Source organism: Alosa pseudoharengus, unplaced genomic scaffold (assembly GCF_046254945.1).
Source record: "Alosa pseudoharengus isolate Yale_2024_CS ecotype anadromous, Long Island Sound unplaced genomic scaffold, YU_APseudo_1.1 YU_APseudo_1.1_scf_16, whole genome shotgun sequence".
Lineage (NCBI taxonomy): Eukaryota > Metazoa > Chordata > Actinopteri > Clupeiformes > Clupeidae > Alosa > Alosa pseudoharengus.
The window spans coordinates 18,837,075-18,854,105 of record NW_027468630.1 but is presented as its reverse complement, the minus strand read 5'-3'; the positions used below and the strand labels follow the sequence as shown (position 1 = coordinate 18,854,105).

The following is a 17,031-nucleotide window of genomic DNA, read 5'->3' as shown; positions in this document are numbered from 1 at the left end:
AACTCTTTAGTAACTCGAAACAGACAACATAGGCTTTAGAGCAGGGGTGGGCAAACTTTTTGGCTCAAGGGCCACATTGGGTTTTGAAAATTGGCCAGCGGGCCGCACAACCCGCTTCCCAATTTAATGGAGTAGCATAATGTTCAAGTTAGATCTGCTGCAAAGGAGATAACTAAGAGTAGGCCTATCATCTCTATTTAACATGACGTTTTGACATTGTAAACATTCTCTAAGGAGAGTGAAAAGCAGTTTGCAGTAAAGCTAACCAACATACAGTAGTCTCTATCGCAGGAAAAAAATAGCGAGCAGTCTGATAACCAAATTAAATGCTCGGCGGGCCGGATGAAAGTGCTTGGCGGGCCGGATCCGGCTCACGGGCCGCAGTTTGCCCACCCCTGCTTTAGAGAGTGCCTTTTGCTTTTTTTCGTTGAAGTGGCAAGAAAAGGAAAAGGAACCAGTGGTTGCTGAACTATTTTGTGATGACAGAAGTTTGAGATACTAAATTTAACAAATATAGGCCAGTGGTGGACGAAGGACACAAATCCTGTACTTGAGTGAAAGTAGAGATACACATGGTAAAATGTTACTCCAGTAAAAGTAAAAGTCCTCCTTTTACATTTCCACTTGAGTGGAAGTACAAAAGTACTTGCCTTCAAATGTACTTAAGTATCGAAAGTAAAAGTCCTGAAATGTATTATGACTAGTTGCATTTACTATTGTTGAAATGATTCGGCACAGACATAGGCATTCATTGAGCCTTTCTCCTCCATTCAAGGACAAAATCGGCTAATAATTGTTGTATGTAGAAAGAACTAAAAACGAACTAATGTGATATCTTAGATACTTCAAAGTAACCACATTTTTCTTTGTTGAATGCTTTACACTTTCAGACCAAATCAAGATGTTCCCTTTTGTGTTTGACAGTGTCAGATTGTCTATCATTGTCAATCATTTGCTCGATGGCGTCAAGAGGCTAGTTAACATCAATTTTGTGAAAAGGGGTCAACAAGGTACAGTAAACAGTGGACAATAACATAGGTTAGGTAACACCTTTATTTAAAGCCTACTGTAGCTTGCTTAATAGAAAATATACAGTACATGTAAGTACACATGTATTTGTACAGTCTTTTTTTCCAAAAGGAACTTCAGCTGTACTTCAGCTGTCACAAAATGTAGTGGAGTAAAAAGTAAGATATTTGGCCTCGAAATGTACTGGAGTAAAAGTAAAAAGTTTAACAAAATTGACATACTTAAGTAAAGTACAGATACATGAAAAAGCGACTTAAGTACAGTAATTGAGTAAATGTACTCAGGTAATGTCCACCACTGATATAGGCTCTATATACTGTAGCTCTACAGACTAAAGACCTAACAGTTTCTGAATATATTGCGGCCATGGACGATGGCACCATTTTGGATGTAGCCCTTGGCACCTGACAAACACTGTATATTCTCCTACATGCAGTATAGAAACTGCTGGTAGATGACACACAGCACCATTAACATCACTGTAATAATACAGTAGCATACTGTTTGAATCAGTGTTTTGCAAAGGACTTCTTACTGTGATGACAAATGCAGTTTATGTAAGAACTAGTCATCACAGCTGAAGATGATGTTTGTGATATTCCTGAGGCAGATGCCACAGCTTGGGAACATACATTCAGCTCCAGCTCGCTAGAAGCATCCATCTACAGTTCCCTGTACCATTTAATTGCTATTCAACCAGAAGAACACCACTTTTCACAAGGGCCCATTATCTTATATAGTAGTATATAAGCCAACTGCTATTTTAAGCTATGGATTTTTTTAAAGCTGTCTGCAGAAGTGAACAACATATCAGAACTATTCTTATTAACCATCATTTTAAAACTATTTAATCTATTGAGTGTCTGCAGGAATAAAATCAATCCACACCTGACGTTCAGGGAAATTGAATTCTGTCACTGTCTAACCTGGAGCCGCAAAGAGGATGACCCTTAATGGATTTAATCTGTTGCTATGATGTTGTCAAGGAGAGTTTACGTGGTAGCCATCTGAAGAATCAAGTCTAACCAACTGAAGCCTGACTTTGGGGTAAATGAAGGCAAAGCCAAGTGAACTATCAAGCATGCTGCAATTCAGGGATAATCACGCTGCTGTTTGAACTGATGAATCAGTAATCTCTTTTCTCATTGTTTGATTCATGGTTTGATCTTAGTGCCACTGTTTTGGACAGTGTTCTGTATTCTGAGCATTCTGTTTTGGATAGTGTTCTGAAACTACATAAGTGCATCAGTGATATGACAAATGATTCAAGAGGACTTAATTTGAGGCAATGGCCTGGTGCTAACTTGCCAATAGTGCTCAGGTACATTCAAGGATCAATGTGTGTCAGTCAACGCTTACGGAGATCATCCCAGTGCCATCATTACTGTTGTTTTCACAAAAGACTATTATAATATTTGGCTAGTAAAGCACCCCTTGGCAGTCAATAGCACTCTATTGATTCATCAGATACGTTTTTTTCAAATTCATTTAAAGTGCTCTGGGGAGAGAAACAAGATTACTGATGAAAGCAATAATTTTGAGGAACAGAGGGAGGGTTCTACATAAAAGAGTCCAAAAACTGTCCAAAAAATCAGTGGTTATGTCACGCATTCCTCTTTTCTTTGAAATATATGAGAACATTTTCAATTGATTGAAGACAATCTAGAAAAGACTGCATTTATCTGATATTGCAATACTCATGGAATATAAGAGACCATTAAAAGGAGGGAATAGAAGAGAAAAGAATTTGACTGAAGTCAAACAGATTTACCTCTGTTTGTGGCTGAGCTCCAGAATTCTTTGCACATCCGTCTTAGCCACGGAGTCATCATTCTTCAGCGTCTGGAGGAGAGAGGTGGAGAGAGAGAAAGGGAGAGTCTTTTATTTTCAGAGAAAAGTCTGCGGTACTAGAGTCCACTGCCTTGCTCCAGTATCCTTTTGGATAAATCATATCCCTTCTTAAAATTGTAGTTCCCAGACTGTCCTTGTGAGCGTTTAGTATCAAACTACATGGCTGAGGGATAGTGTATCACAGTATACACAGTGTATTAGTTGTTTTAGCCAGCATTATAAATAACATTACCTTATTCACAAACAACTGTGGATTCTTAAAAATATCTATCTGGGATATGTTTATTTTGAACTCTGCACAGTAGCTAAGGCGATGCATAGATTTTTAGCAGTAGATGTCACATCATAATCATCCCTTAATCATCTGTGTTAGCAACTATACAATTAGAGCGCTCTTTTAATGAGGATTGTAAGTACCCTGTAAGTACCAGGAGAGTGGTTAAAGAGTGCCATTTACACTACTGGTCAAAAGTTTGGGGTCACTTAGAAATGTCCATTCCACTCCATTATAGACAGAATACCAGCTGAGATCAGTTGCATTGTTTTTTTAATCATGGCAGCAGATTTCAGATAATATTATGTGCTTACATAATTGCAAAAGGGTTCTTGACTGTTGTAGAAAGAAATGGCTGATCTTCAATGCAGTGTTTCTTAACTCATTGAGTGCCAAAAACGTAATATTACGTTTTTCCATCCCATGCGTTGAGTGCCAAAAACGTAATATTAAGTTTTTAGCTTTTTTTTTTTAATTACGAAACTAGACACTCTAACACACCTTATATGTGATTTTGGGAACTCTGTGATGAATAGAAATTATATATGACGATCGAAAACTCATGAAAACGCAAGATCATTTTATCTGGACGTTTGATCTTAACTCGGCTTTTGATGGTTGCCGCTTTGTTTCGAATCAGTCACTGTTTAGCCTATCAGTGACATGCACGCCAGGTCAAAATCAGGTCATTTATTTTCGTGGGTTTATCACTAGGTGGCAGGTCTCGTTAGATCTCTTCCCAGAAACTTTGCAGGCAACACTTCTCAGGTCATAAAAGACGCAATATCTCCATTTCTAGAAAAAAAACAGGGATTTTGATGAAAACTAGCCACTGTTTAGCTTGGAATTTCTCAGGAACAGAGGCGTGTAGAAATACACGGTTTGCACCCACTGAGAGCTTAAAGTCTCACCTTTCAAACGAGCCATTGTATGTGTTCATAGCTATAACACAGAATATGCTGTGGCTGTACAAAAATCATCAACAATGGTCTAGATTGCTGGCACTCTAGGACAAAGCTTCCGAAAACAGCTTGGCATTCAGTGAGTTAACTGGTGGGTCGGGACCCAAAAGTGGGTTGCAGAACCGTTTTGGGTATTCCGTTATTCACACAAGAGACAATTGAGACAAATTGGGACAGAAATGGAGACAAAATTTCTCTCTATTGAGACAAAATGGGACAGAAACCCCAGTGAGCGGTGTTCACTGAATTACTAACACATAAGAGAAAATGCCACATGGAAACAAAGCACCTCTGTCAATGACAAACCTGTCGAGTACTTCATACATGTAATGGCAAACAAGTAGGCCTACAGGCACTTTGCGTGGCTTACCATGTAGCTCACCGTATCCGTTGCCAATTTATAAGTGACCCCAAACTCATGACCGGTAGTGTACGTCATTTAGCATTTCCCCACAAACACGAAACACTGTGACTCATAACACACATGAAATGAATCACCATTGAATATCAGCACTTGACTATCACACAATCTCTGAGTCTACACCATTTGTACCATGACCCTTTCCAAGTATCCTCTGTTAGAATTAATCATTTTGCCTTTGTACCCAAACCCAAAGATAGAGTGTTTCCGGAGTAACAAAGATGACCTCAATCCCAAGAGGTCTTTTCAGAGTTGCCATTAAAGTCATCCATTGCACCTGAGTTTACTTAGCTGCCTTTGATTTGAAACAAACACATCAATAAAGTGCCTTCGGCAGGCCTTTTGACTCAAATCAAGGCTGAAATCTGTGTACTTCAGAGGAAAATAGATCAATGAAATTCAAGAAACAATCAATGACAATTGAACAGAAGCCCTAGATTAACATTTAACTGTAAGAGAGCATTAATTTAGTCTCACACAGCCTCATGTGAATGCTGTTCTGTGCAACAGTGACTTTAAAACGGCATGGCAACATATATGGAGTCTAAACACAATTCTAGAATTAATAATGGAAATGAATGGAGGTGCCCTGAGCAGCAAGATTGCATTACTGGTGTACAACACAAATAAATTGATATTACAGGACACAGCATGAATACAAATGCAGGTGCAACCTTGAATTGACCCTTATGGTTTGAAAGGCCTGTTTAGATTCGTGATATTATGCAAGATCCGAAGAAAGAGAAATAATAACATGAATACCGAAATATCTTTTTGTGTTTAGACCATCATTATTTCCAATTACCCAAACAAGCTCTTTCTCTCACACAGTACTGTATGTGTGTGTACTGTACTGTATGTGTGTGTGTGTCTCTGTGTGTGTGTGTGTGTGTGTGTGTGTGTGTGTGTATGTGTGTGTGTGTGTTTATTCACACACAGTAGCTGATCTGTATAAAGGCTGACAACCTGATGTCCAAGGCATGCTGGCATGAAGCCACTGCCAAGGTTCACCCTAGCAGCCCGTAAAGCCTCTGCCAAGTCTATGAGGTCCATCAGGCAAAGTTTAATTATGATAAGCTGACCCACAGTCTCGGGGTATCTCATTATGAAAATAAACACTACCAAAAGACAGTCTTCCAGAAAAGGTTAATCAGTCACATATACATAATTGATCACATTAGAGTAGCTAACCCTGATGATAACTATATGTCTGACCTTAAACCTCACATACAGTATGTTCCAAATAATGGCACATCTACCAAATACCAGTGGCATGACAGGCAAAGGCAGTTGATAACACACACACACACACATGTACACACACATAAAGTATACTTGAGCAATGCAAATACAGATATACATGTGGGTGTCATCAAAAAATACTTTGTTGTTGCAGACTTGGTGCAGTCTTAGTGAGTCAGTGCACACAAGTTTGTGACCTTGTAGAGCAGCCATCACCAAATGGCGGACCGCGGTCCGAGTCCGGACCGTGACGTGATCCTTTCCGGGCCCAGACCATAATAGCCTAATTTAGAGTTTCAGGAGCTTCAGGAACCATCATTAGTGGGTTTGATCCAGCAAGCCCACTATTGTTCTTCTTAAGTTTACTTATATCTTCTTTTTCACCCACTTTTTGTACTCACTACTGCTCCTAGACCGTTGGAGCTATCGACGCGGTTCGAACTCCAAAAATTCAGGCCCGAACCGGTGTAGTGCGCGTGTTACTTTTGTGTCGCTGGTCCTTGTCGTTTTCGCGTTATTCCCGTTTTTCGGCATTTTTTGGGCCCATTGAAATGAATGGCGGAATGTTCAAGGATTCTAAATCCGATTGTGACATCACAGCTCTAATTGTTTAAGCCATAGACTGTATATAGAACTGGACAGTGTGGCTGCATTCTGCAGTGTTCTATGGAATTGAAGCCGCCGAGGCGACGCCATCTTGGAAAATTTGGAGCCAATTTGAAGTGCGGCTGCGCAGCAAAAGTTGAAGCATGCGCAGTGAAGAGGAGTCGCGGTCAGGCACACCCACTCAGTTGTCACTCAGCGAGTTAAACACGCCCCTTGTCAAGTGAAACCCGCCCCCTTCTCCTTTCCAAAACGCAGGTCGACTCGGCGCCGAAGGCTAGCTGGCTGGATGAATTTTGCGGCTGTGAGTTAGCTAAACAGTACAAACAACAATCGGTTTGTTCTTGTCTGGTAAGTGTTGCGTATCAACTGAAAAGTTTTTTTTTGTCTATTGGTGTTCTTAAATACGTCTAAGAGAGCTTATTATGTTGATTATAGACTGTGACAGCGAATTACATGCTAACGTTAGCAGCTACATTAACGTTACCGTTAACGGGAGGCTAAGTTAGTCGTTGAAGTGAAGATTAGCACACAGCTCCCGTAACAGTCGATGCATGATATACTTGGTTTTATTAGTTGTTGCTGTTTTCAAATATCTCAATGTATGCCATCTCAACATGGAGTAACCATTGACTGTACATGGGGATTAATAACACTAGACAGTCAGTACAGTGTGTGATAAAACAACGGTATGATGTGATAAAGCAACGCAAGTTAACGTTAACTTAATGTGAAGCATGGACCTCATCAACCTGTCATGTTAATGTAACTACTAGCCAATTTGCCAGCGTTGCATTTTTTCTAACGTTAACGACAGACACCTCTGTTAGAGCTACTTCTGTGATGGTAGGTCGGTAGCATAGACTGTAAAAAATAGGTCGGTAGTTGTAGACCGCATAAGTGAATGATCGATAAATGAAACGCCTGCATTAAACACTACGCCAACAACCAGTCACTTCCCAGGGATATCGGTAAACATTTGAGAAAGACCTTAGTTTGTCATCTAACGTCCATGATCAGTCATACTGATAACGTTATTTTTCAAGCTGACGCAAGTTAATAACATTCACACCGCATATTTAAATGTGTAGTTAACATTAGGTAGGCTGTGAAGTTTATTGCACACATATATTTAATTAATTGGTATTACTAGTGGTGTTGAGTGCCTGATTAGATGCTTTGTAATGTTGTAAAATTGTCTGACTAACTTTATTGTAACTTTCCTTTTTGCAGGTAAGATATGGGTGATGGCTGAATGTACTGGAGGTGGCGACAAGGTGGTCTCCATGGTCTACATTACTCTGCAAGCAAGGGAATGCCTACGTGAAGTGGTTTGGCTGGGGTGGTCTGAGGTGGCATGTCCTCCCCCTTTCTCCAAGTCCCCTGACATCCATCTCCCTGACATCATCACCCACCGTCACTGGATCAACCTGAAGCCCCTTATACATGGGACATGGCACAGCACCACTACGTTCTGAAAACACATGACTTTCAATAACTTGCGTGGCACCAAGAAAGGTCTGCCGCTGCTCTGAACCTTCTGTTAATGTGACATCATTCATACTTGAGGCTGTACACATCCCTTTGTTTCTATTTTCTTTATTGATGTCACCCAAACTTCAACTTTCTGTATGCCCCTGAACTCACACAAATTGTAAATTGCAATGCGCCATTTAACCAGTGGTGTAGTCTAGTTAGTTAGTTGTAGTGGTGGGTATACTGTGAGCAACCCCAAATGTTATTAAATACGTATCCTTGCCTATTTTAAATGGGTATACTGAGATGATGATGCTTTTCAAATGGGTTTACTGTGTATCACGTAGACTATACCATACCACGGTCATTTAACTGCCTTGGTATTTAAGTCAGAGGCCATTGCTTAGTATTTAACTGTAGCCTACACAAAGATGTAGACATTACAATAATATTAATATCAGAATAATTATTGGTTGATACTAAATCAATATTGAATGTTTTTTTTTATTTCTTTTGTGTGATCTATCATTCAGAATGCTGCAACATGACTGGTCTTCAATCAGCCAAAGAGGACACATCGTAACTCCTCTCCTAGTTACTCTCCATTGGATCCCTACAGTAGCCAGAATTAAATTTAAATCTCTCACTTTGGCCTATAGGACACTGACTGGATCTGCTCCTTGTTATTTTAATTCAATGATCAAGATATACATCCCCAACCGCCCACTGTGGTCTTCTGATGAGCGTCTGTTGTGTCGACCAGTCTTAAACGCTAGGTCAAATTCAAGACTCTTTTCCTCAGTGGTTCCATGTTGGTGGAATGAGTTGCCCAGTGCTCTTCGTTCTTGTGATAGTTTTTGGTCTTTTAAGCACTTATACATTATGGTTTGTATGCAGTAGTACTGTTTTATTTTCATTATAGGCTGTTGATTAATTTGACATTGTTTATTATTGATATTCTCGGATCTGCTCCTTGTTATTTTAATTCAATGATCAAGATATACATCCCCAACCGCCCACTGTGGTCTTCTGATGAGCGTCTGTTGTGTCGACCAGTCTTAAACGCTAGGTCAAATTCAAGACTCTTTTCCTCAGTGGTTCCATGTTGGTGGAATGAGTTGCCCAGTGCTCTTCGTTCTTGTGATAGTTTTTGGTCTTTTAAGCACTTATACATTATGGTTTGTATGCAGTAGTACTGTTTTATTTTCATTATAGGCTGTTGATTAATTTGACATTGTTTATTATTGATATTCTCCTTAATGTAGTCTTACCATGTTTTTGTTATTATATTACTGATTGAATGGGCATTATCATTTATTATTGCTTTCCCCCCTCATTTTCATTGTTTATTTCATTAGGCTATTGATTGATCCCTGTTTTAAGTATTATATTGTTTTGTATTTGTTAAGGGTAACCATAACCATCATCATCATAATGTGGTATTTTCTTATGCACTTGAAACAAAGAATAAAAATGTTTCTTTAAACGTAGTACCACTTTAAACACATCCCACACTGAACAGCAAAGTAGCTTCTTGATTATGTGTAAAATGTTTACAGAGTATCCTGATGTAGTAGATCCATGTTCTCATATTTTTACAGCTGACATGAAGGCTGCAGTATTACATTTTTGATTTATAATGGAGCACCCTCTCTGGTGAAAGACTAGCGAGCATGTGGTAGAGGCCAGTGTTGCGCGGTCTGCCCGAAATTAAGCGGTCGCCCGCGGATGACCGCGGTCACCCGCGGTTATGAGTCATAAACAAAATATTTTAATGATATTCGGGTCATTTGCGGGCGGGTCAGTTAAAATTAATTAAATATATATTTTCTACAAATAGGCCTACTTAAAATATCACGAGAAAGCTAGCATCAATACAGTAAAGCATCAATACAGTAAAGTCAACAGTAAAGAAGCAAGACGCGAGTTAAAATAATAAAGACACCCCTTCAGGAAAAGCGATATAGGCTATGGTTATGGTCTAGGCCTACTTCTTGCGAAGCCATTTAAAAGTATGACAGCCAAAACGGGCAGCCTGCAGGAATAAATGTTATGGCACAGACTACACAGCCATATCTACCGGTATGTATAGGTTCGCGCATGCATAAAAGTTACCTTAGTTCGTTGTGTTTGTGACTTTAAACAGTGGATGTGCTTTAGTAAAGCTTTGTGTTTCATTCAGCATTATAAACCAGTTCTTACGCTAACGTTTTGACCAGCAATGTATCTCTCTTGCCTACCTCGCCTCACCATTTCTGTTTTCGAAAGAAAGATGTATGTCCATGGCCTTCAAATCTTATCCTAGTGTTCTTATCCTTTGTGCGTTGCGTGCGTGCTTGCGCTCTTATTCTCATTCTTTCTCCTGCGCAAACATTATGTCCTGCATGCTTACTGCGTGTAGTTCTACTGCATCAAGTTTCGTAAATAAATTAGTTTGTTTTTACAGAAATGGCCTACTGTCACACTGCATGCAGCCTATAACCAAAAGCACACATTTTGTAAATAAGCGGGTCGGATCGCGGGTCGGGTATAATTTTGTCCTAATTAATATTCGCGGTCCGAGTTGCGGTCGGGTTGATTAAAATATCGGGCGACCGCGGGCCGCTTGTGATCAAACCCGCGCAACACTGGTAGAGGCATACGATTACAGACATATTGAGAGAGCCTATCAATGAGTTGTCACAGTTTTCAATTTAGACGTATTATTTTGAAATTATGTACGTCTACGGGAGGATTTACACATCACTGGCAAGACCTGATCAAATCATACCAATGCAAAATGCTTCTCCAGCAGTTCAATCGCAGGTAACAACGATACCTTAACGCATTTTCAGATACCGCTGTTCTGAGCATACTAATCAAATTGGCCATTTGTAACTTTGAATCCCTCCTCACGTTAAGCTATGGTCCAATAATGTGTTCACTAAAACACAAGTAACGTTATTTGTCGGGCTGATTCATAAATGGGCATACCGAGGTTGTCGACCTAGCAGGCTAGGTGGCGTTTATTGCCATTCGCAAAACTAAGCAAGAGTTAACGTTAATGAAACTTAACATCGCCTTCTCCAGTGACAAAGTGTATTCAAATGAAGTTGCAACGATGATGGCGGCAATCACTGGTTACGTTATACCATTTGAAACAAGTAGGACTGTAAATGATGGTGACTATGGCTAACGTCACTTCGGATCAATATAGCAAGCAGAGCCCTTTTACTTTACCTATCAACTGGCTAATGCTAGCATGATGTAGCATGCTATGAGCTAATATACTTAGCAGCTAGCATCTACGAAAGAACAGCACATATCTTTTTTCACAAAGAATCGGTCACAACTAACAACGATGTCTCTTACAAACAACTACACAATGTATGACTATCAATATGTATTTAGTCAGACTGTGATAACATATAGCCTAATGATAATAACAGCAACACTTCTTTAGGTTAGATTATGTGTCGAAATCAGATGTCGTTAAAATAAGTGAGCGATGACGTGGTAGTGTCTGCAGCCTAGACGGTAAAACATAATGGACAAAGCGTCGTGTCTGCAGCCAGCCAGCTGTCAATCATAGGTGTAAACACGCCCTTTTTAGAAAATAGTTGGCTACTTGGCCATTGAAATACATGGGGGTGGGCGGAGTTACACATTGTACTGCAGCCAGCCACCAGGGGGCTCTGGACTAGCGCTTGCATCACTCTTAACAGACGGCACACTGTCCAGTTCTATATATACAGTCTATGGTTTAAGCTTGCACCTGGCAGAGTTCTAAGCCATCTGGCAATGTCTAATGGGCTGGGCTGGGCTGTCTGTGTATGAATGTGTGTGCATGTAACTTTTGACCCGTGTGTCCGATTTTCATAAATGAGGTACCGTTGGAATCCTTGGATGAGGCCGACCCACTCTTGCAGTTCCTCGGAACCGCAATTCTAGTTTCGCTTGCTGCTACTCAGCCAGTGAAATCTGTGAATTCTGATAAAGTCGAGTCAGTGAGTAAAGTAGCCTACTATGGAGAAGAGACTGATAGCCTGAAACGAGCGAGGAGAGGAGACGGGCCGAGAAACAATTAGATAGATATCTAAGTTAACGATAAGTAAGTTATTTTCAAATCATCGATTACTCAAAGAGGAGAAAGCTAGACAGCGAGAACAGAGCTTTATATAACGATACGGGGGCAATACCACGCAAAACTGTCACGTCCGTAACGCCAACTAAATATGGATGTGACAGTTTTGCGCGGAATTGCCCTGGACCTCTTCTATATATTCTGAGAGGCGATTTTAAGCGCCAATTTGAAGCACCTCTACTAGACAAAGCGTATATTTTGATCAAGCATAGGGTAGGCTAGGCCCATTCAACAGTGAACTGAGACCACAGAATATTTTACGATTTAAGAAGGCAATATGATTGATCCACCACAATCTAGTTAAGCCTACATGCATTCACTGCCCAACAACGTGATATTCCTGGGTTTCCAGGATTTCTGGTCAACATAAAAAAAAGCTAAAACAATTAAATTAAACTTGCTGATTAATGGGTTCAAGGAACCAGCTGTGGAATATCCATCCTTGTCTCAGCTCAAATTTTATTTTAAGTGCACGTTAAGATCTTAAAAATAGCCAAGGCTACTCAGTTTTTCTCCCCAATTAGGCTACTCTTATCTTGCCTTATTTCTCCTCATTTCGAATGTTGCCTTTTAGGCTACTTATTTTATTTCACATTAAACATTAGGCCTAGGCCTACAATCTTCTATTTCTTGAATTTCCCCTTGGGGATCAATAAAGTATATCTATCTATCTATCTATCTATATCTATCTACAACTAGGCTCCATCCATCCATCCTAATATTATACATACATACATATACATAGCCTAAACACACGTTAAACATTATGATGCTCCGGACCTTTGTTTGAGGAAATTTTCTGTAACTGGACCTCGCTGAAGATTAATTGAATACCCCTGTTGTAGAGAATATGAGGATGAGTGTTGCTTTACAACTTGTACATATTCTGAGAAATGTATTACTAATGCAAAAGCAAACATTTGACCTCCAACAATCATTGAGGAACCATGGGTAAGGCTTACAGTTTATAATGAGCATGGATGGAGAGAAGTTGAGAAGTGTGATTTATTTTCTTCACATAGTACATACAGCACTGTGTGGTGGTCATGTTATGTACCGCTAGGCGGTGCGTCTTTTTCTGTAATGAAATTATTGCAGGATTATTTACACATTTGCAGTGCACGGGCAATATCTTTTCAGTGTCTGCAATAGACACATACACCATGAAATGCAGTTACCTCTGTAGGCATTGAGCGCCTACAGACTAATACAACTAGGACGAGGGAACTGAATAGAAAGAATATTCTTTGAAGAGGCATGTTGGTACCTCTGCTCAATAGGTGAATTTGGCCCTGTAGTAGAGTATATGCAGCTGCATAGCTATGGTTCTTTTAGCTGAGTCCTGATCCCATATATAATATCAGAACTGTCATTTCATGGCCATCAACTCGCATCCATCTTTGCAGAATGCTTTACAGATCATTTATTGTTCATTCTCTCAAGGGTCCCTTTTGGCTGAGTAGTGACATTTCATTTTTTAAATGTTTCTAAGAAAGTTCTACTATACATCCAAGAGATTACTGGGGACCGTCTCTCAAAGTTCCTGTAGCATTCACATCAACTTATTTGAACTGTGAAGGCTGTCAGAGAGAGAAAGAGAATACTCACCTGAAGGTTTCCTTTTATGCTGTCCAGCTCCTTTGAAGTTTTGGAGAGTTGGCGTAAGATCCCCGTTCTCTCTGTGAACACCTCCTTCAGCTTCTTCTCCAGGCCCTCATAGCTATGGAGGAGAAAGAGAGATTACTTCATTTATACCGCTTGCCTCTAGAGAAAATCAGTTTAGTATTCCAGAGTCTGCGTGCAGAGCCTGGAGAATTTGCAACAGGCATTTCATGAAGATTAACATGCACTGAGAGGGTGGCACATTAACCCTGAAGATGAACAATCCTTACTGTAGTTTAAGATTTTAGAATATCTGCTGATGTTTTTTCATCAGAATTTGGCATATGGTTTCTTTCTCCACAGCTAATTGTGAAGCCAGCTGAAGGAAATTAAAGAAATTCAGAAAGGGAAAAGTACAATAAAAGCAAAAAGAATACAACTTCAAGGGGTTGGCAGGTAGAAGTTCTCCATATAGTGTGCTATTTTATGCATGACCATTCGCTTATTCAAAATACTGTTCTGGACATTGTGCAGGGAGGGAATATATTCACAGGCCCCGGAGAGAGCACTGATCAATGCTTTTTCTTTCACCCTTTCTGCGTCAAAGTGCCTCTCCATCTCTTTGCCCTCTTTTCCCACTCTATCCCCCCCTCTGTTTACCTCGCTCTTTCTCTTTCTCTCTCTTTCCCCTCCCTCACTATGTGTCTCTTGCCCTCCCTCCCTCTCTCCCTGTCATCTGTGCTGGGAGATAAAGATATGGGAGACTGATGTCTGACTGCTTCAGGTCTGCCTTCCCTGCACCAGATGGACCACGAACCTAAAACAGAAACACTGAGCTTGTCTTGCTCAAACCATCAACACATTTATTCATTCACACACACACACACGAATACATAGATGTGCACATTTAGTGCTGTACAAATAGACATGGGCAACATGTTCGATAGGGACCAATTAGAACATTCACACTGCTGCCTTGTGAGTAACAAAACCACAGAAGGCCTCCATTGCTGAAAGGAATGCTTCATTTTGATGCACTCACACAGCATGACTTATGTTGGAGATGATCAACAACACCAATCAGAATGTTGTTGGTACTGCTTGATTTTGTTCATGTAAATAATGCTGGTGGGGACTAAACAAAAGCTGTTGGCTTGTTCAAATATATCCGGGCATTTACAGGCATGTATCCAAAGCCCCTCAGCAGAGCATCACATTGAATCTTGTCAAAAATCACGTCAACATCTCCAGCACAATAACACATAAATCAGTAATAGAGGGAGCACCTGGGAAATAAATAATGCATACAGCAATGCACCCTACACAGGAATCCCTTTCTCTTGGCATCTGTGAAATTTATACTGGATGCGTGTGAATTCAGATGATTTTTTTAAAGACAATTTTTTTTTTTTTTAAAGGGAAAGAAATCACCCTGTGTCTGCCAAGCCTGTTACCCAAGGGAGTCGGCTCATCTGGCTCTGTTGGTCTGCAATTTGAGTCCCACTGACACAGAAACAGCTCTATTGCAATACTACAGATAGCTGGCCCCCGTTCACGTTAGGATGAGGAGTAAATTGGTCATTACTGTGTGGGGGAAAAAAGAAAAAGTGCGGAATGCATAATTGTGCTGTGACCTCTCCTGACACGGATGTTCTGGCAAGCTCTCACACACAGGAAAAAGAGTTGGATTGCTGAAGTGCAGTAATGAGAAGCTGGGTGTCAGACAAACGGCCTTATGATCACTCTCTGCAGTCTGTACTGCGCTTGTGCCAGTGATCACATAAGTGTGGTGTGGGGAAAAGAAAAATGGCTCCATCTAATTTGTAGTTTTTTTCCTTCCAAATTAATCCAGGATAGCAAGCAGAGATGACCTGTTGTGCTCTGACCTGAGAGGGCATGCACCTTATTCTCAGAACAACGTAATTGTCTGGCAGAGCAGAAAACCAACATATTTCAGGGGAAAGACAATTGGAGGGAAAGCTGTTATGTCTGTAACATGGCTGTTGCTATGAAGCCAATCAGTGGATTATAGCCTCAAGATTATGCAAATACTGAAACGTTCAGATGTGTGGCCTCATCTTCAGAGGGGAATGGCGTGATGTGCATGGGAGATTAGCTTTGATTTACTAATTAGAAGATTAAGTGACAACGTATTAAGGGACGCCATGTCATTGCTAACTCGTTCAATCACTGATTTACCCCCCCCCACCACCACCACCACCAAGAACTTTCCGGAACTTTCCAGGCTCAGTTTCCACAACACTGATTGCACAGGCCCTCTGAGGAATGCAGTCTAGCAGTATTGGATACGATATTAGATGGAGGCTCGGAGAGTAGTCTGCTGCATCATTTGCTAATGTGTATTATCAGTTGGTTTACATCTGAACTGTGTGTGTGGAGGATTCTGCAAGTATAATTATTTATAGAATATAGTATACTGGCAACACTATCAAAACAAAAAAATGGTTTAAGGTATTGTTTCCTTCAGAGAAATAGATCTTTTAATAAAATAACAAAAAAGGCATACTGCCAACCTGGAGCATTTACGTCTCAAAACACTTGGACCAAAACCAGTTAAGTTCGCAATATAGAAAATACTATATTGTTTGTGATAGACTGTGTCATGCCAGCTCTGGTTACAGCACATGGGGACGATCTGCTCACATTCTGAGAACAACTGTTTCTGTGGCCCCGGCAGCGACTGAGCTAAATGAAGTTGACCCTGCCATATAATGAAGAAGTGCTGAGCTTTGGGCCGAGAAGAAGGAAAAGTGCTGAGGTGCACAAGCCAACCTCACTGATACAGCTCAATAAGGGTGGACAAGGCCAAACAGGAGGCCGGGCCGGGAGATGTGCTCCACTCGACAGGCCAGGGACAACCACTTCTCCACTCTAGCTCTCCGGTTAACAGTTATTGACCCAAGCCCTTAGAATAAGCATTAATAGCTTTAAGACGTTATTTTGCCTTTTGTGGCTGTACAGTAAAAAGAGGGGGATTGAATTATGTTAAGAACATAGGAGACCTTTTTTCTTTATTGTACTAATTCATATTCTGCTAACCCCAGCGTAGTGTACAGAAAGCAAACCTTGTCAGTGCGCCCAAAAAGGTTGTTACCGGTTGAGAGGGCAACAAACAAACTCATTATGTCTTGTCCTGTTGTCAGTCAGTTTAATTTTAATAGCAGCAAATTAGATAGTTGACTTTTCTGTCATAGACATTATTGCCTGACAGCAGTTGTATAACTTCCAATTTATATGTGGATTTATAATGCCATTAAGAGGATGCAAATAAATAGTTTTAATGAGGAGGACAGCCCAAGGGTTGTAAGGAGATTGATGCATTGCTTTAGCTGAGCATGACCACCAAACACCTGCGACAAAATCAATCAGTCATGTTTACAGAGTCTCGTCTTGTACAAACATCCCATATGAGTAGAATATTAAGTTT

General features: G+C 40.4%; 1 protein-coding gene across 1 annotated transcript in view; it reads right to left on the bottom strand.

The window, feature by feature from the left end:
* The window catches only part of luzp2 (leucine zipper protein 2), an 88,959-nt gene that overhangs the window by 19,597 nt on the left and 52,331 nt on the right, over window positions 1-17,031 (bottom strand). Inside the window, exons 2-3 of the mRNA XM_076288141.1 lie at window positions 13,590-13,701; window positions 2,801-2,871 (exon numbers count right to left, since the gene is read on the bottom strand). Coding sequence (XP_076144256.1) covers window positions 2,801-2,871; window positions 13,590-13,701 — 183 coding nt within the window. The remainder of the gene's footprint in view (window positions 1-2,800; window positions 2,872-13,589; window positions 13,702-17,031) is intronic.